The 16,279-nt window shown below is 43.8% G+C and overlaps 1 protein-coding gene across 6 annotated transcripts in view; it reads left to right on the top strand.

Annotated features, from left to right (window-relative positions):
• The window catches only part of LOC106649425, a 33,462-nt gene that overhangs the window by 12,188 nt on the left and 4,995 nt on the right, over window positions 1–16,279 (top strand). For 4 of the 6 annotated variants that reach the window (XM_023462251.1, XM_023462252.1, XM_023462249.1 and 1 more), the window contains exons 1-4: window positions 9,564–10,024; window positions 13,662–14,073; window positions 14,355–15,086; window positions 15,653–16,230. In XM_023462251.1, coding sequence (XP_023318019.1) covers window positions 13,728–14,073; window positions 14,355–15,086; window positions 15,653–16,230 — 1,656 coding nt within the window. In that variant the 5' untranslated portion in view covers window positions 9,564–10,024; window positions 13,662–13,727. Of the gene's footprint in view, window positions 1–9,563; window positions 10,025–13,661; window positions 14,074–14,354; window positions 15,087–15,652; window positions 16,231–16,279 lie in introns of those variants that run through there. The other 2 variants (XM_023462250.1, XM_023462248.1) reach the window with 2 other exon arrangements.

Below are 16,279 nucleotides of genomic sequence, written 5' to 3'. Positions count from 1 at the left end.
TTTACGTTAGTTCCATCATAGCCTATTGCCATCAAAAAGTCAGAACTAATATTATTTAGATTTAAAAAATCTGATATTCCTGCTGAAATCGTGGCAGTGTCTCCTTTTTTGACCGAAATATGACCTAAATATTTACTGTGAGGCTCTTCCAGAAAACTTATGTGTTCCCCATACTAATTTATATCGCTGGAAAGCTCTTGAAAATACAAAAATTTTCATTTTTGAAACGTTTTAATAATTGCAAAATTACGCAGTGTACAGTGTTTCAAAGAGTGGAAAAAATTGAAAAACGTCAAAATTATGTCGATTTTCGATCTTTGAGTGGCTCTATCTTTGCTTTTAAGGCACCGAAAGGATTGCTTTTTTTTTAATTTGTATTATTATACATAAGAAGCCCTAAAATTTTCAGCCGTATCAGTAAACACTGCACCGAGAAATTTTAACGCATAACGATATTTTTTTTTACGAATTTAGACTTTGAGCTTCATGCGGCAACTGAAGCCATCGTTTGCTGGCGCCTACCTCGCGGCTTTTATTTTTTATTGAGTTATACTAACGTTCTATTGCTATTAGAAAGCGATCGACGACAAAAGGGTTTTTTCGATCCGCCTTAATATACAATCACTCAAACAAGGATTTTCATATAATTAAAATCGAACTTCACTTACAGGTAAGTTTGTTTGATTTTCGATTATCGATTATCATCAGTAGACAACGGATTGTAAAATCATGCCTCGAAAATAGTTTAGAATCGAGGCGACGAATTTCTGTCTTTCCATACGATATATCAGCAGCAGCAGCAGCAGCAACAACAGCTCCTGTTATACATCATCGCGTATACTCTTACAAATTTAATAACTACTGTTTTTCCGCGAGTGCACGAGGAATTTCGACTTCCGAATAACAGTATTATGATCGCGTAAGTACATAGATACGGGCACTTTTTTTTCTCTTCCTTTCACCGTTTCTTCTACTTACATCGCGTATTTATAAATTTGTAATATAGGTCGAAAGATTGACAGTTTCCGCTTCGCCGATACTACGCGCATTATTATCACTATTTTTTTCTCCGCTTTGCGCGCGAGGTGCGTTATATATTATAATATTTTACGCACGCACCTGTGTTTCCGATCGGCATTTCTGTATCGGAGCTTCTAGAAAATATAAATTGTTATATACCGTTGTCTCCTGCGACTGGGCGCTATATAGTTAATTTTTCAGAATGTAACAATTATCGACGCGTATCGGCGCATCTTCCCTTTCGACACGCGCCACTTATGTACACATATACTCGCTTGACCATTCGCCGATCGATAATACGTAAACGTTTTCGCTACGAAATCACTCGATACGGCGATCGAACGTAATTTTTTTCAGGTCAAGTTCGATGATATCATTTCTCGGGCGCGTGTGCTTTTTAAAAAGTCTTTTCGGCGCAACGAGGAAATTTTCGTCCAAAACTCCGTCGCGTGTGTCGAAAGTGTGTGTAAACACAACATACGAAATTGCGATTGCGCGCGTAATTATGACGACGGTCTCCTCGAAGCGCACAACAGACCACTTGCAACTTGTCCAAGGTACGTACGGGCGAGTGTACAAAACTATAAATCGTTGATATTCCAAAATATCGCGCTGGCACACCCACGTAATAAACTTGTTCTTTCACTCGAGTGTGTGTACGCATTAGTGCACTCGCGCTCGAGCTCTTTATTGCATGCATACATACGTTGAAAAAGAGAAAAGAAACGAAAGGAGCCAAAGGGAATAATAACGTAATTTCACTTTTTTTACTCTTGTCGTGGTGCATCGTAAGTTTGAAAAGTCGTGAAAAACATAAAAAATCGGGTGGTCCAACCAGAAACGAGCCCAATGAGTCGGGTAAAAATGTCAATTTGTTCAGCAAGGAAAACTTGTTGAAAAATTTTTTGAAAAAAAAAAATTTCAAAGAACTTCTTTCATTCTTCAGTATAAATAACTTACGTAGAGTTACCCACCTAGTGATTGAAAGCACTATTTTAAACAAAAATTATTAATTGATAATGACATTTTTCATAAACGACGAATTTTTATGCTATTCTTGGATACTATTGCTAACTACTAGAAAGGTTATCAGGTCTAGAATTAATATAATTTAACGATAGGAATTAATTTACGAACGCATCGTTCGCTGATACTAAAATACGGTCATTTTGTACATAATCGCTGAAGATCGTTAAAATTTGGAAGATCCACTGTAAAAGAATAAGCTGCTCAAAACCTTTAACAACGGATTGGTTACCTTTAAAACTGTCATTTAGATGTTAAACAATTGCATTTCCAATGAAAAATTAAGTTTTAATTAGAAAATTTCACTCTTTTTCAATTTTCATTTACTGGTTTGGCGAATAGTTTGCACTTGCTCAGTAAATGAAAATACATGTTTTTGTTTATAATTAACTCGACGAGTCGGACTTGGGTGTTGCGTAAAAATCAACTCTCGTACTCGTGATTAGCTTTTAGTAACAAAATGTAACTTTATTATTGGAACTAATAAAAGATAGGTGTGTGCCTGCGTCTAGTTGGGCTCTACAGCGGTGAGCCGAGACTGAGACGAGAGCTTGCGAGGGCGACTCTGAGCAGAGGAAATAGTTGCTTATTAGCTCTGAGCTGGCTAATTACTAAACTGATTTGAACAAAAGCAACGACACATAAGCCACAGAAATCGGTAGTCGCCCCACCAAGCTCTCCCCTCACTCTCGCCTCATGTCCTCAACCGTTACACGTGAACAATACAAATATAAGAATATTTTGATTGGAGTTTTGAACCAATCCTCATCTATGAGGTCTTAAAATGTTTGTAAAATGGTTCTTCTCTACTCAAATGAAACAGATTTTTAAAAAAGATCCCTGAAAAATCACCAAAACTTTTCCTATAACTTGAAAAATCATAACATGACCTTGAAATACTTTAATTATGCCATTTAACACAGGTGCCCTTATTTCAATCATGGTATTAAAGAGGTTGGTTTGGATGATAAATTCATGTTTTAGTTTCTTATTCAATAAAAAAGGTGATATATTACAGACTATATTGATTATCAAATCAACGTAGGCTTATATTTGTACATTCATTTACTGGATCGAATGTTTCATTCACTGATAAAGCACGTTATTTTTTCATTTTCATGAACTTTTATAAATGAAAAACTCAATTAAAAATTCTGTAAAAATTCTAATAGGTAGAGGAAGGTATGAACTTTGACAAACTATTGGTTCGGTTATTGAAATCAAAATTTTTCTAAATCTTTCAATCACTGGTCGAGTGACTTTATAAGTGGCATTTCATGTCAACTCTCCCAGCGCAGCATTATTTAGTTGAATAACTTTGTAACTCGCTGTAAAAGTACCTATATACACCTAAAAGAAAAAAGTAACCCGCCGCTTCAATGAGAAATTGTCTCAGCTTTCCGATGGGGGGGTCGGATTTCCCGAAATTTTCAATTTTACCCGGAAAAATCGTTCGAAAAACTTTAAAGTCGATTAACTTTAAAACTTCTTTTCTAAGATTTTTCTAAATTGTTTAGATCGAAAGATCGGGAAATTATTGATTTTCTGTTGATGTGATATCAACTCAAGCACAGAAACATTCGTATTTATTAGAAAAGAATAAAGAAAAAAATTTGATTGACTGCAGACAAACTGAAAATTTGAAATAATCTTAAGTCAAGCCATTATGTATCTAAAAAATCTGAAACGAAGCTATTTGACCGTCGTATGACTGTCGACTGACGTAACTGTAAATCTACTCTTGGCTTTTTTTTGGTATTTTGTTATGCAGACGCTCTAACGACGTCAGTAAGTTACAAGTCATTTGAGGGCTTATAATTTCGGCAGATCGGTGTGTAAGAAAATTAATAAAATTTAATGATTTATTTTTAATAAATTTTTTTATTTGAGCATCATGATAAGCTAGATATTTAAAGAATATGATATATTAAAAATGATCACAAATATGTTTCTTCATGAGCTTCGGCCTGCAGCCACCCTGCAAATATTATATAAATCTTGGTTATTCAGGTTCTCGATGATTATATCGCAGCAGAGAACCGGCAATCGGTAGTGTACCAGCTCCCAGAAAGGATACAGGGCCCAGAACCGGAAAAATCCTCTCGATAGTTTCTCGCACAGATGCACGAAGCAAGCCTCCTCGTGCTCTTTGGTAAATTTGCCCCATTTCATCGAGCACGCAAACTTGAAGTAATCCGCGGGTGCGACTCGTTTTGCAGCCTTTGTGGGTGACAGCTGTATTAGATCGTAGAGCGAAAGGTCCAACATTACCATCGTCTCTTTCGATTTGTCGGCAAACTTCTCGTCTTCGTACCAATATTTTTCAAGACTCGTCGACTTCTCGTATAAACCGAAATCAGCGAATAATTTCATGATCTTCAGGGCTATGGTTTGGTCCATCTCGTATCCATGTTTATCTAAGCACTCGATAACGACCAGAATGCCAGATGCTATTCTCAATTTAACATCATTTTCGATATATTGCCTCGAATTAAATCTCTGGCAAAAATCATCCTCGGTGGGGGGGAAGACACTAGGCAGAGCTGCGCCGTTAGCCAATAGCGCATCGATCGCATCAGGCAGGAGACTCGTCAGAGCCAGTTGCAGCGGTGTCCGACCCAACTCGTCCAGGGCATCGATTAGCACCAAGTAATTCAATTGTTTGTTGATCTCGAAGTATATCTTCACGAAGCCGTCGTCTTGGTCTCTCTTGCAAATGACGTGGAGCGGAGTCGATCCCTCTACATTCACCAAATTTGGATCCGAGCCTCTCCTCAGCAGTAATTCTACCAAGTTTCTGTGGCCCCGAGACAGAGCCAAATGCAGCGGCGTGTTGCCCAAATTATCTTGAACATTGACCAGCACCCGCTGACCGACTTCGTCATTGACAGTGAAAAATCTTTCCGAAAAATCGTCGTCGTGGTCTCCCTTGCAAATGAGGTGCAGAGGCGTCATTCCATCATTATTGACCAAGTTCGGGTCGCCGCCCCTTCTCAGCAGCAATTCCGTCGAGTTTCTGTTGCCGCAATACACAGCCACGTGCAACGGCGTGTAACCATCATTATCCCGGGCGTTTATGTCCACCACCTGATTTCTGCCGTCGATGATTTCGAAGAACAGCTCCACCCAATGACCGTCGTAGTAGCAAATGTGATTCAAAGGCGTGCCTAAGTTCGGGTCGGCGCCTCGTCTCAGCAGCACCTCGGCCGATTGGATGTTACCGTTATCCAGAGCCCAGACCAACGGCGTCTGGCTGTTATTGTCCAGGGCGTCGATCAGCACCTCCCGACCGAGTTCGTCGTTGATTCCGAGGAATAGATTCAGCAAGGTCGGATCTTCGTACTTCTTGCAAAGGAGGTGCAACGGTGTCATTCCCTTCTTGTTGGTTGCATTGTAATCGGCACCGTGTCTCAGCAGCACTTCGACCATATTCGAGTTTCCTCTCTTCACCGCCAGGTGCAACGGTGTGTTGCCTTTGTTGTTACGGGCGTTAATCTGCAACGGCTCGTAATCGTCGTTACCGAATATCATGTCCGCCAAGCCATCGTTGTTGCCTTGGCCCATCTTGCACATGTGATGCAGAGCATTGTTTCCATCGTCGCCGTCGGCCAAGTTCGGATCGGCGCCCATTTCCAGCAAAAATCGCGCCACTTCCGTGTAATCGTATTTCAGCGCAATTTGCAGCGGTGTATCTTTGAACTCGTCGAGATGATCGACCTGCACCCGATATTTTTCGTCGCTGAGCTCGAACAACATCTTCGCCAAGTCAACATCGCCGTGATTCTCGCAAATGACATTCAGAGGCGTCATTTCACATCTGTCGACCGAGTTCGGATCGGCGCCTGCTCTCAGCAGCAATTCGGCCAACTCTCTGTTTCGGCGCAGCATGGCCAAGTGCAGCGGCGAGTATTTATTTTTTGGCCAAATAAGATTGGGATCTTGACCGAGCTCGAGAAATTTTTTCACCAAGTCTATACGGCCGAACCAGCAGGCCCCATGGAAATGCGTCAATCCAGACCTGTCGGTGTAATTCACGTGGATTTCGTCGTAAATGTCGAAAAGCGAATCTGCCACGACAGGCCAATTGGAACGAAACATGAAATCGTCGCGTTGACACAAGTGATGCAGTGGCGTCGTACGTCTGGACGATTGCTTGCCGCTTTTACTTACTTTGGGCTTGACCTTATAGCCACTACGAGCTACGAATTCGATGAATGATTTTCCCTCATCGTATTTCATGTTCTTCGCGGCCTCCTTGAGAAGCCAATCAATCTCTTTCGCTGGAAAAATATCCAGAAGATTAGGAAGTCGACCCTGCCAGTTACTGATCAAGGGACGAAGTTTGTCAAGAAATTTCTTTTTATTTTTTCTTTTGGTCTTTTTACGTAGACTCCTCAATTTCTTCCAACTTTCTTGTCGGTCCTGGGCCATTGTTCAACACACTAATACACATACACATTAACACTAACACATACACACATACAATCACAATCAGTTATAATTCAAGATGTATTTTACAACTTCTTTAACGAAAAATTAATCGATGCTATCTGTTCGATCTGTTCACGCTGCGGCGCCGTCAGTCGTCACGTACGTATAAGTACGTACCGTACAGCACTACTGACAACACACGACTGAACACGTTTTCAGTGAGAGCTGTTGGCGAAGCGACGCAATTGTTTATATATATATATAGTAACCCGAAACCGATATTGCCACGCCTATGTGTGCGTTAGAGAGACAGAGACAGACATATATACATGACGCTGTAAAGACGCGTCGCGATAGAAATACTTTCATCGACTGTGGTACGATTTTGAGGCAACTTTATTTTAAACATACGAAGATCTTCTTGAAACTTGATAAAACTTCAAAATAAACTCATCATTAGATGCGCTGTACCTTTAACATCGAAAAATCACCGTTTTCAAATTTGTCCTTCATTTTCGTATTTATTTTTGAGTAAGAAAAGGAGATCGATACTGGTAACGAATTTTTGTAAGTTGTCGTTGTAGTCGGACTAGGCCGGTCATGTGACGAGCTGCGGACGACGACGACGATATTTCAAATTTTCGAAACGTCGTAACTTTTTCAATTTTCATCGAATCTTCATGAAACTCACACTGATTACGTACTGCGACTATACCAGAAAACAGCAAAGTATACTATTGAACGGATACCGTAAGTACTTCTTCTTAAAAATTGGAAAAAATCTCCGCGATTTGAGGCAAAAAGCATTACCCTCGGCCTCTTATCTGCGGCCCGGCATTCGATCTCCATGGCTTTTTATCGAATTTGGAATATTTTCAATTTTCGAAATCTTGTCTACTATCAATAAACAAACGGAGAACGAGAAATACACTCGTATGCTTTGTACAAATTAACGAGCGCGCGAGTGAGCGAAACACATCGCGTCGAAGGGCAGTCGGGTATTAAGAACGAGCGCAGCTGCTTATTATGTGAGGTACATACGCTTCATTGTGTGTAGCTCATGCCTTATTACATACAACTCAGCACAGACTCGTAGCTCACTCAAAACTGTCTGCGGCCTTTGCGCGTGTATAATAATAATAAGTGCACAGAATCGATAAACATGTGCTTGGCCACGAGCATATAGCTAAGAGAGATGAAACGTCCAATCGCAGTGTTTTTCAAAAATTAATTTTTGAAGATTTAATAGATTTAGCATCGATGGCTATACACATTTCTCATGCGCGAGTCAAACGCCTAGTGCTACTTTTTTTCTCGTCCAACACACTCGATTCGCTTCTTTCTTCTTCTTGGAAAAGCTCAAGCTCGCAGCTATGTAGAAGAGCTTACGAGCGTTTTCTCGACAAGACACCGCGCCGCGGGATTAAGAGCCGCGAGAGATGGAGCAGCGGGTCATGCCTCGTTTCAGTTGCACACATTAATAACTCGCTCGGCTCGCTCGCTGGCATAATATCGTACATGAGCCAAGCGAGAGATCGTTGCTCGAGTCAAGGGAAAATAAATAATGTAATATATTCTTTACGCCGGGGTCTGGTAGGTCTTCGCGCACCGCAGCAGCAGCAGCAGCAGCAGCAAAAAAAATGTAACGCGCGTCAACTCGATATCCTAATTCGTGGCATCTTTGCCGATCGAGCGTCCCACAAAATGTGTGGTCACGATCGTCGCGGCTTAACACGCGATCGTACATATGAGAGGAGACATTGTCCGCGAGGCTTAAATAATTGCATATTCAAAGAGACGCATGAATTATATTCTTCATGAAGGAAATCATTAGACGTCTTATTCTTACGAGATCGATCAGCTGAGAAGCGTACGAATGACGATTGCATCTCGAGGTCTCTGCACATACGTTTATTATTACGAAGCACGAGGGGATATCTCATCGGGCGAAATAATGTCTTTATATGCGCGCATTATTAAATACCGAACTATACGTGTAAAATATCGGATTAGCCAACGACGTGCTAATATGGTTTCTTCATTTTTGCGTGTAACATATTACTTCCACTCGTCGCGCGTGACTCTATGATCCAATAAATTATTTTTTTTAATTGATTACTCATTTTTGTTGTTATTTTCTTCGACTACGAAGACTACGACGATGAATTGCACCGACGAGGCAGTATACGTCCCATTAATATCGAGTCTTCTTTTACTACGCTTTGTTAATTTTGACGTAAGATAAGCCGTCGTCGCGAGGTTGAATCCGATATTACGAAATTGTCGTCGTCGCTGCCACGCGTGTGCGAGCGAAGAAGACGCGACGTCCTGCGTGCAAAAATAAAAAAAAATAAATAAAACGAAGATTTCATTATTCGGGCCAAAAAGTTGAGTAATTACACGCGCGCGCAAAAATACTCGAGCAGATCTTTTAAATGGCCCATTGTTTGAGGAAGTCGCGAGAGATAAGCGGTAAAGATGTGTGTATTTTTAATTTTTTTTTCACACGATGCGCGTCTTATCATAATCGTTCGATAACGAAAGCTCTTACAATTATACCATAATATTCGACTCGAGCAAACACATCGCGTTATTTATGAGTAAATCAAAGCCAAGCCCCAGCGAGTGTAGCCGTAAGCGCCGCGACGCGCGCAATTCGTAAACAATTCGTGAAACTTGTACATATCGCCTCGATCGCGAGACTCGACGAACCGATCCATCGCGCGTACACACGTGAATAAGCATTAAGAAAGTTTGTAAAAAAAAAAGAAAAATAATAAATAAAAGAAGACAAACAAGCTTTTGTGGCGCGGTGAATCTCGAACATACATGTACATAATTTGCACACACGGCAGAGGCACAGACGGACGGAGCGAGAGAGTGAGCAGGTCTACACGTATACGTACAAGTGTGTGTGTCCCACTACCACCACACGGCTCTTTCGCATACGACCTGAGCGAAGTAACGTACGGCGGCCGTCGACGCGCCGCGAGGCCATCTTGAGGAGGAAACTCACTTCGGCCGCGGCGTTTCGCGCGTACACGATATAAACGCGAGAGACTCTCAGTCGGTTCGGTGGCTTCGACAAGTCCACTTCGCTCTCTCTCTCTCTGTTTCGCCGCGCTGCAAAAATACATATAGTACGTTCGGCCCCGTGCGATCACGTGTGTGCATATTGTGTGTGCGTCGCTGCTGCAGTCTCTGTTGTGCGTCTGTGTCGTTCTTATTATTATCATTATTACTGTTGTGTTTACGAGTCCAAGAAAACGCAGGCTATAGTTCGTAATTGTGTGCAGCTGCAGCGGTAGAAATTTTTTTTTTTTTTTTTTGTAAATCGTGCACGATCCGCCTATACACACATAAGAATGAAGGCGACGGGGAGGAGGAGTAGTAGTGCGGTGAAAAAACAGGTGCGATAATGTGCAGTAATAGTTCTCGCGTGGCTCAGCTGCTGCTGCTGCGTTGCCGCCAGCTCGTGCATCGGCATCCGCCAGCGACGCCGCCGCTGCAGCTATTTCTTCGACCATAATACTCACCTGCAGTACCGGTAAAATATTTCTTCCTTCATTTTTTTTCTTTTAAGAAAAGTTCGTTATTTCGCTCGGATATATGCGTATTATAATGCGATTGATCGCGATAGTGATTCATCGGAGTAAGTGCGCGCGAAAGCTCCAACGGTTTTTTAATGTACGTGTACTCCAGTTGCACTCGTTAGAAATGACACTCGTGTTTATTATTGGCTTTTTTCCATGTGCCATTGTGTACTTGGATATCGTTCGGTTGACCAGAGAAAAGCTCGTATCGCATCGCGATCGGTATATCAAACACGATTCGAATTTCGATAGAAAAGAAAATATAAACGCGGGGGCAGCTCTCGAACAACTATAATAATATATTCGGAGCGATGGATCACAGAGAGAGCTCGTGGCCGAAATTTCCCAAGTCGCGAAAATTCCAATTATTCATCGCGAATCTTCGTTCACCATCTCTACCTACATAACGCGCGTAAGACTGGGCAAAGTCACGATGGCTATTTTTATTAAGAGACTCGATCCTATACACACGGTGTACGAGTGAGTCGAGCGAGAGAAACAGAGAAACGCATATTCGGCCTTGGATCTCTCTCTCTTTCTCTCTCGTTTTCTGCAGTCTCTCTTTTCGCAGCACAGCTTCCCTCGCGAGTCTATATACGAAACATCGCCTCGAGATTATATTATATACGCGTGTGCATCGCATGTGCATGTGTGTTTACGCTATGCAGCAGCAGGCCACGGTGTGGGTCTCCCCCTGTACGCGCTTGTACAGGGGATTATTAGTCAATTTATCAAACGCAGAGAGCTATATAACGCACTGCGCGTGTGGTACGCATACACACACATGGGGGCCTCCGCGCACACGACGTTCGAGAGAAAAAAAGGCCATACACATACGCACTTTTGCATACTGTATACGAGCGTATGAATTTAGAGCAGAGAGAGCGAGAGAACTGCGTGTGTATATGCACGTATACGAGAGGTCAGTCGTTGGGCGGTGCGCACTTCTTATGGAAAGAAAGCCCGTCGATGTCTTGCACGATTTTTTGTATAATAATAATATAGAAAAGACGCTACAGCACTCGACACCGTACGATGCACGCATCGTGGCTTGATTGTAGTATACCACGCGTGTGCTATATCGATCGAAATATACGCTACATATGTGGTGTGTGCTATATAGCTCGCGCGCCGCGCGTAAGTATTTGCACGCGTAAATTTAACCGATCTTTATACCGATGACGTAACAGTACGCGCGATAATAATAATCGATCGCGTTGAATCGTCGAGAGAGAGACTCGAGAGGCATGTACACTTGCGAGTCATAAAAATTGCGAGTTATGTGCTATTTATGTATGTGTAAAGACATTGAACGAACTTTATAAAAACACAAGGCGCTTTATAAGCTTGGCTTGGCTTTGGCGCTCATTAAATGCACCCGGCTCAGCTCGTTCGTTTTTGGGATTTTTAGATTATCGTTTCGACGCCATCTAGCGGCAATGTGCGTAGTTGAAAGTGCATCGTTGTATTGAGTGTAAATAGAGGATCACTTTTTTCAACTCCAATTGAAACCTTTTGAAATGAACTTCATCCCCGCATCTCGAATCTCAATCGTATACGTAGCTCCGTTTTTTATTGCCGATCTTTTACAGGTGGTATGCGCGCGTGCCAGTAATTTTAAAGCTCTCGAGAGCACGACGAGAGTCGAAAATTTCTTTGGCTCGTATCGATAATTACACGCGTATATAAACAGAGGTATATCGCAATCTCGATCACACATACACTCAGCCTTTCGCGATGGAGAAAAAAAAATTGAGAACACGCGAACGTGTTATACAGTCCGCTCTCGAACGAGCTCGTGTCCGTCCATCCATCCGAAAGCATTAGTTATAACGTGCCATTTAAATTTAGAATTATACATTATACGTGAAAAATCGAAAGGCACACACACGCGTATGTACATCTCGTCGCAAAGTGGAGATCTCGTCCGTCCGTCCGTCCGTTTATATATAGAAAACGTATACGTAAACGCGACACAAGTCGAAAATGTGTGCGAGAGAGAAAGGGGGACCACATGTAGAGAGGAAAGAGCTTTTACAATATTATTATATCGCGTCCCGCCGCCGTATACAGAGCTCGCAGACGACGACTTTTGGACAAACGGTTACACTCACACGATCGTCGGCTGTATTACGCGCTCGATCGACGCGACAGCAGCAGCAGCAGCAGCAGCTATCTGTCTATCTCTCTCGCTCTCCGGCCCATAAGCTATATATATTGGCACAAGACGCAACACATACTATGCGGTGCGTTGTTTGCATTACGGAATAGGCCTAAAACTGCCGTCGATGCTATATAGGTGCCTATATAGTCGAAGCAGAAAACCGGTATGTGCGTACCTATATACCCATAGTCTATACGCACACCTATAAGAAGCTAACGGTGTTCGCTATGTACACCTATAATACTTCATGGCATTCACGAAACAGTTGTGTGTGTACGAGATCGACCATGTGTACGAGTATTATTATGTACAGTCGACGCGCATGATCGGTATTATATCGGCAATATCATTACGACTCACGACGTGTTGAAAAAAAAAATTAGTCGTGTACTTATACACGCGCGCGCTATATAACACACGTATATCCAAAGACAGATATATCGCGCGAGCGTGCGTTTATTACGTTATATTCTCGGGCTCCGCAACACTTTCACTCGCGAGCGTATTATACTTGGCGTGTATACATATGAACTCATGTCGCGATGTAACTCGAAGCGTTTAGATTCCTCGGCTTTAACTTACTTACTTACTTAGCGGGCGCGTTAACGATTCTAGAATGCGCATTCCTCGCAATTATCAGACTGTAATACGCGTATACGCGAGATTATGTTTTCGTCTTTGTTATTATTATACACGCCGCTGCTGCTGTATATATGAACCCCGCCCCTCGCAACATTTTTTCCCCCCTACGCGTATATACGTTTAATTTATATTATAAAATTATGAAATGAGAAAAAATGAAAGGGTGTGTGTACTGCGCTGCACTAGCTAAGCTCGCCTTCTATATAATACGAGGCTCTGTATATTATATACGCACTCGCGACTGCAGAGTGAATGGGATACGCTGCACATGTGCTCCGGCTCTGTAATATGCGCAGCGCGGATTTTTTTTTCTCTAATAAGAATATAATTGGATGATTTCAGCCTAGGCCTGTACTGCAGCGAATGTTATATATAAATTGCGGAAATCTCTCGTGTGCTCCTCTTTTTTCTCTACGCATACGCGCACGTGCCATCCTCCGCATACGATATACAATCCTTTAACATAGTTCTGTATATCGTATTCCGTTCGGTGATCGTGTATATAGCGTTACCCCGAGCGCTGGAATTTCTGCTTTTGTTTGCTTCTTTTGTATCGACGCGATTTTCTCTCGATGGAGTAATGCGCGTATTTGAGGCACTCGAAGAATCAATAGTATCAATAGAATCAATAGATCATCGATTAGTAAATGCGACCCGCTAGACATTTTTGTCTTATAATGATTATGCGTGCTTGTGATTAATTTATATGCGAGTGAAAGTGTACGAACTATCCAATTGTCCAAGAGAAAAATAAATCAAGTCAATTTTTGTTCTTCTCGTTGCAGTCAAAACCAATGAAACTCGTCCGCGCGACGACGACGAAGCAAGATCCAACCGACAGATAACGTCAAATGGACAAGCTGCGCTGCGTGGGTAACAACGGCAGCAGCAAGGGCTGCGGCGAGAACAGCAAACAGCAGCAGCAGCCGCTCTGGGGCCAGATACGCGAGGACACGCTTCTGCCGCCGAGTCGGCGAAACGCCTCGTCCAACGCCTCGACGCCGACCTCCTTCGACGGCAGCCACAACAAAAAGCGGAATTCGCTGAGCAAGAAATGGTCGATCGATGGTCTGTTCAAGCGGGTCTCGTCGCTGCTTGATCACTCGGCCTCGGTGTCGTCCGTCTCGTCGACCGGTAGCAGTCCCGCGTCCTCGCTGGAGGAGCTGCCGCTGGCCGCTGTCACGAGCAATTTTAGAGGTTCGTTGCGACAACACCGTATTGTGTAATATTTTAATGGCGTTGTTAACGATGTTTTTATGCAAATATCTTAAAAATATGAAGCACATTTTAAACGATCGCCGCTAGATGGCGAGTACCTTTATTTGTAAATCTGCAAGTGGTAAAGTCATCGTAATTAATTATATAAGTCAAAGCTCAGTTTTGTTTCATTCGGAGAATGAATATCGTTGATCCTCAAAACGGTGAAAACAAAGTTACTTTCTCGATTTATGCATATCCAAACCAAAAATTGATCTTAGCCTTGACCCACACAGGTGCCAGCGAATACGACACGGGCAATTTTCCGCGCGTCACCGAATTGGACGCGGTCCGAGCCACGAGGCCGATCGTCTGGATATCGGCGCCGGACTCGACCAACATCGTCATCGACAACGACGACGCCGACGACGCGACGATGAGCTCGAGCGCTCGTCGGGGTCATCGTCACCACCAGCAGCGCAGCTCGGCAGCGGCAGTCCTCCTAACCGAAGCCGCTACTGCTGCTGCGCCACCTCCTCACAATTGCTGCTGCTCGTGCGGCTCGTCCTCGCCCAACAACGGAAGCGGCGGACGTCGATGCAAAGGCCCGATGACGACCAAGTCGCGTCGCTCGAGCGTCATCGCCGACTGCAGCAGCAGCGACATGGACGAGAGTGGCGGGGGTGGCGGTGGCAATGGAACTGGCAGTGGCAGTTGGCGCAGCAGTAGCAACAATCCGACCAATAAGAGGCGATCGAGAACCTCGAGGACCGAGAGATACTTGAAGAGGCAGTGCGGCGCTGTCAACGGCTTGGTTAACAACAACATTGCCGGCGGCAATAACGATTCGACGAGTGCCTTGGAGTGTTACAGTGGCTCGGATAGTAAGCCGAGAGTAGCTTCTAAAATTGTTGCTTCGAATCTGGATCGGTTGCGACCGCCGGGTGTCCTCGAAGGAACCCCCAGGATGCTGCCCTATCGTCTGGATAGCGCCACGAGGCCGAGGAGTGAAGGTAAGCTCAGTTTCGATGCGCACAGATGCGCAATTTTCCGTGGAAGCCGTATCACAGCAAAAAAAGCTTTTATTTCTCTTTTTTGTACACGATTCTCGGATTCGTATACGTACGAATCAAATATAGGTGCATCGTCTCTATTAGACACGCGTGTACTGCAACAGACGTAAGCCCGCGTGTGTAAAAAAAAAAAATACAAAATTAGGCCAGCGCAATAAAGATCGATCAGCTGCGCGCATCGCATCGTGTGTTTGGAGCTCTTAAATGCACCTATATAGCCTCGCGCGATTGCAGTTGCGTGATTAACATTGTTTAGAGTCTCGTGTGTGCGTTCGTACACAGAAACAGTATTTGCGGCTCTCGTTACGAACCTTGGAAATTCACGAGCTTATATATACCTTAGCTATGTCGAAGTCGCGAGCTTTTTTGTTTCGCGCGCGAGCTTGCGAAGCCTTATACATGTATGTACGATCGGCTGTTGCGCGCTCGAGTACCTTTGCATTTATAGCGGAGCTTGGAAAGATCGTCAATAGCTCGTGAATAATGAACCACAATTACATTTACAGTCCCAGAAATGCTGTCGAAAAAGTATGCGTTCGAAGCGGAGCAGCCCAGACACATTTACGCACTGCCATCCGGTCAACGAGTACGAAGCAGCAGCAACTCGGTCAGCCCCTCGACGTCCACGTCCGCCAACGGCGTGAACAATCCTCTAGTCCAGCAAACTCTGCAATATTTCTCGCAATTCGACAACGACAACGACGCCACCGTTACCGCGAGAATCAAGCCCGTGCCAAAGCCCCGAAAATTGTATCCCCATCCGCAGCAGCAGCAGAAGAGGATATCGGCGCCACCGGTGCCACCCTCGAGAGACTCGAGCTCGTCCCGATCTCTCCTCATCAATGGCCTACCGATCAATCGCTACAACGATACGATTCTGCAGCAGCAACAGCAGAGCAGCGACAAGGAGAACAACAGCGAGTACAGCCTCGAGCGACACTCGATATCCAGTCCGAGTTGCGAAGTGCGTCTCATTAACGAGGGTCGACTGCTGCTCGCCAGTGACAACGGCTACGGCAGGACCATACCGGTGGCCGCCAACGTTAGAAGGGATCCGCTGCGAGACACCAACAACGGCGTCACGGTGAGTAAAATTACCAGTAGCAGCCGACGACGACCTTGATCGAGTCTAT

The sequence above is a fragment of the Trichogramma pretiosum genome, unplaced genomic scaffold (genome assembly GCF_000599845.2).
Source record: "Trichogramma pretiosum strain Unisexual culture from Peru unplaced genomic scaffold, Tpre_2.0 scaffold9, whole genome shotgun sequence".
Classification (NCBI taxonomy): domain Eukaryota; kingdom Metazoa; phylum Arthropoda; class Insecta; order Hymenoptera; family Trichogrammatidae; genus Trichogramma; species Trichogramma pretiosum.
Note: the sequence above shows the minus strand (reverse complement) of the source record. Positions and strands in the feature narration are given on the sequence as shown.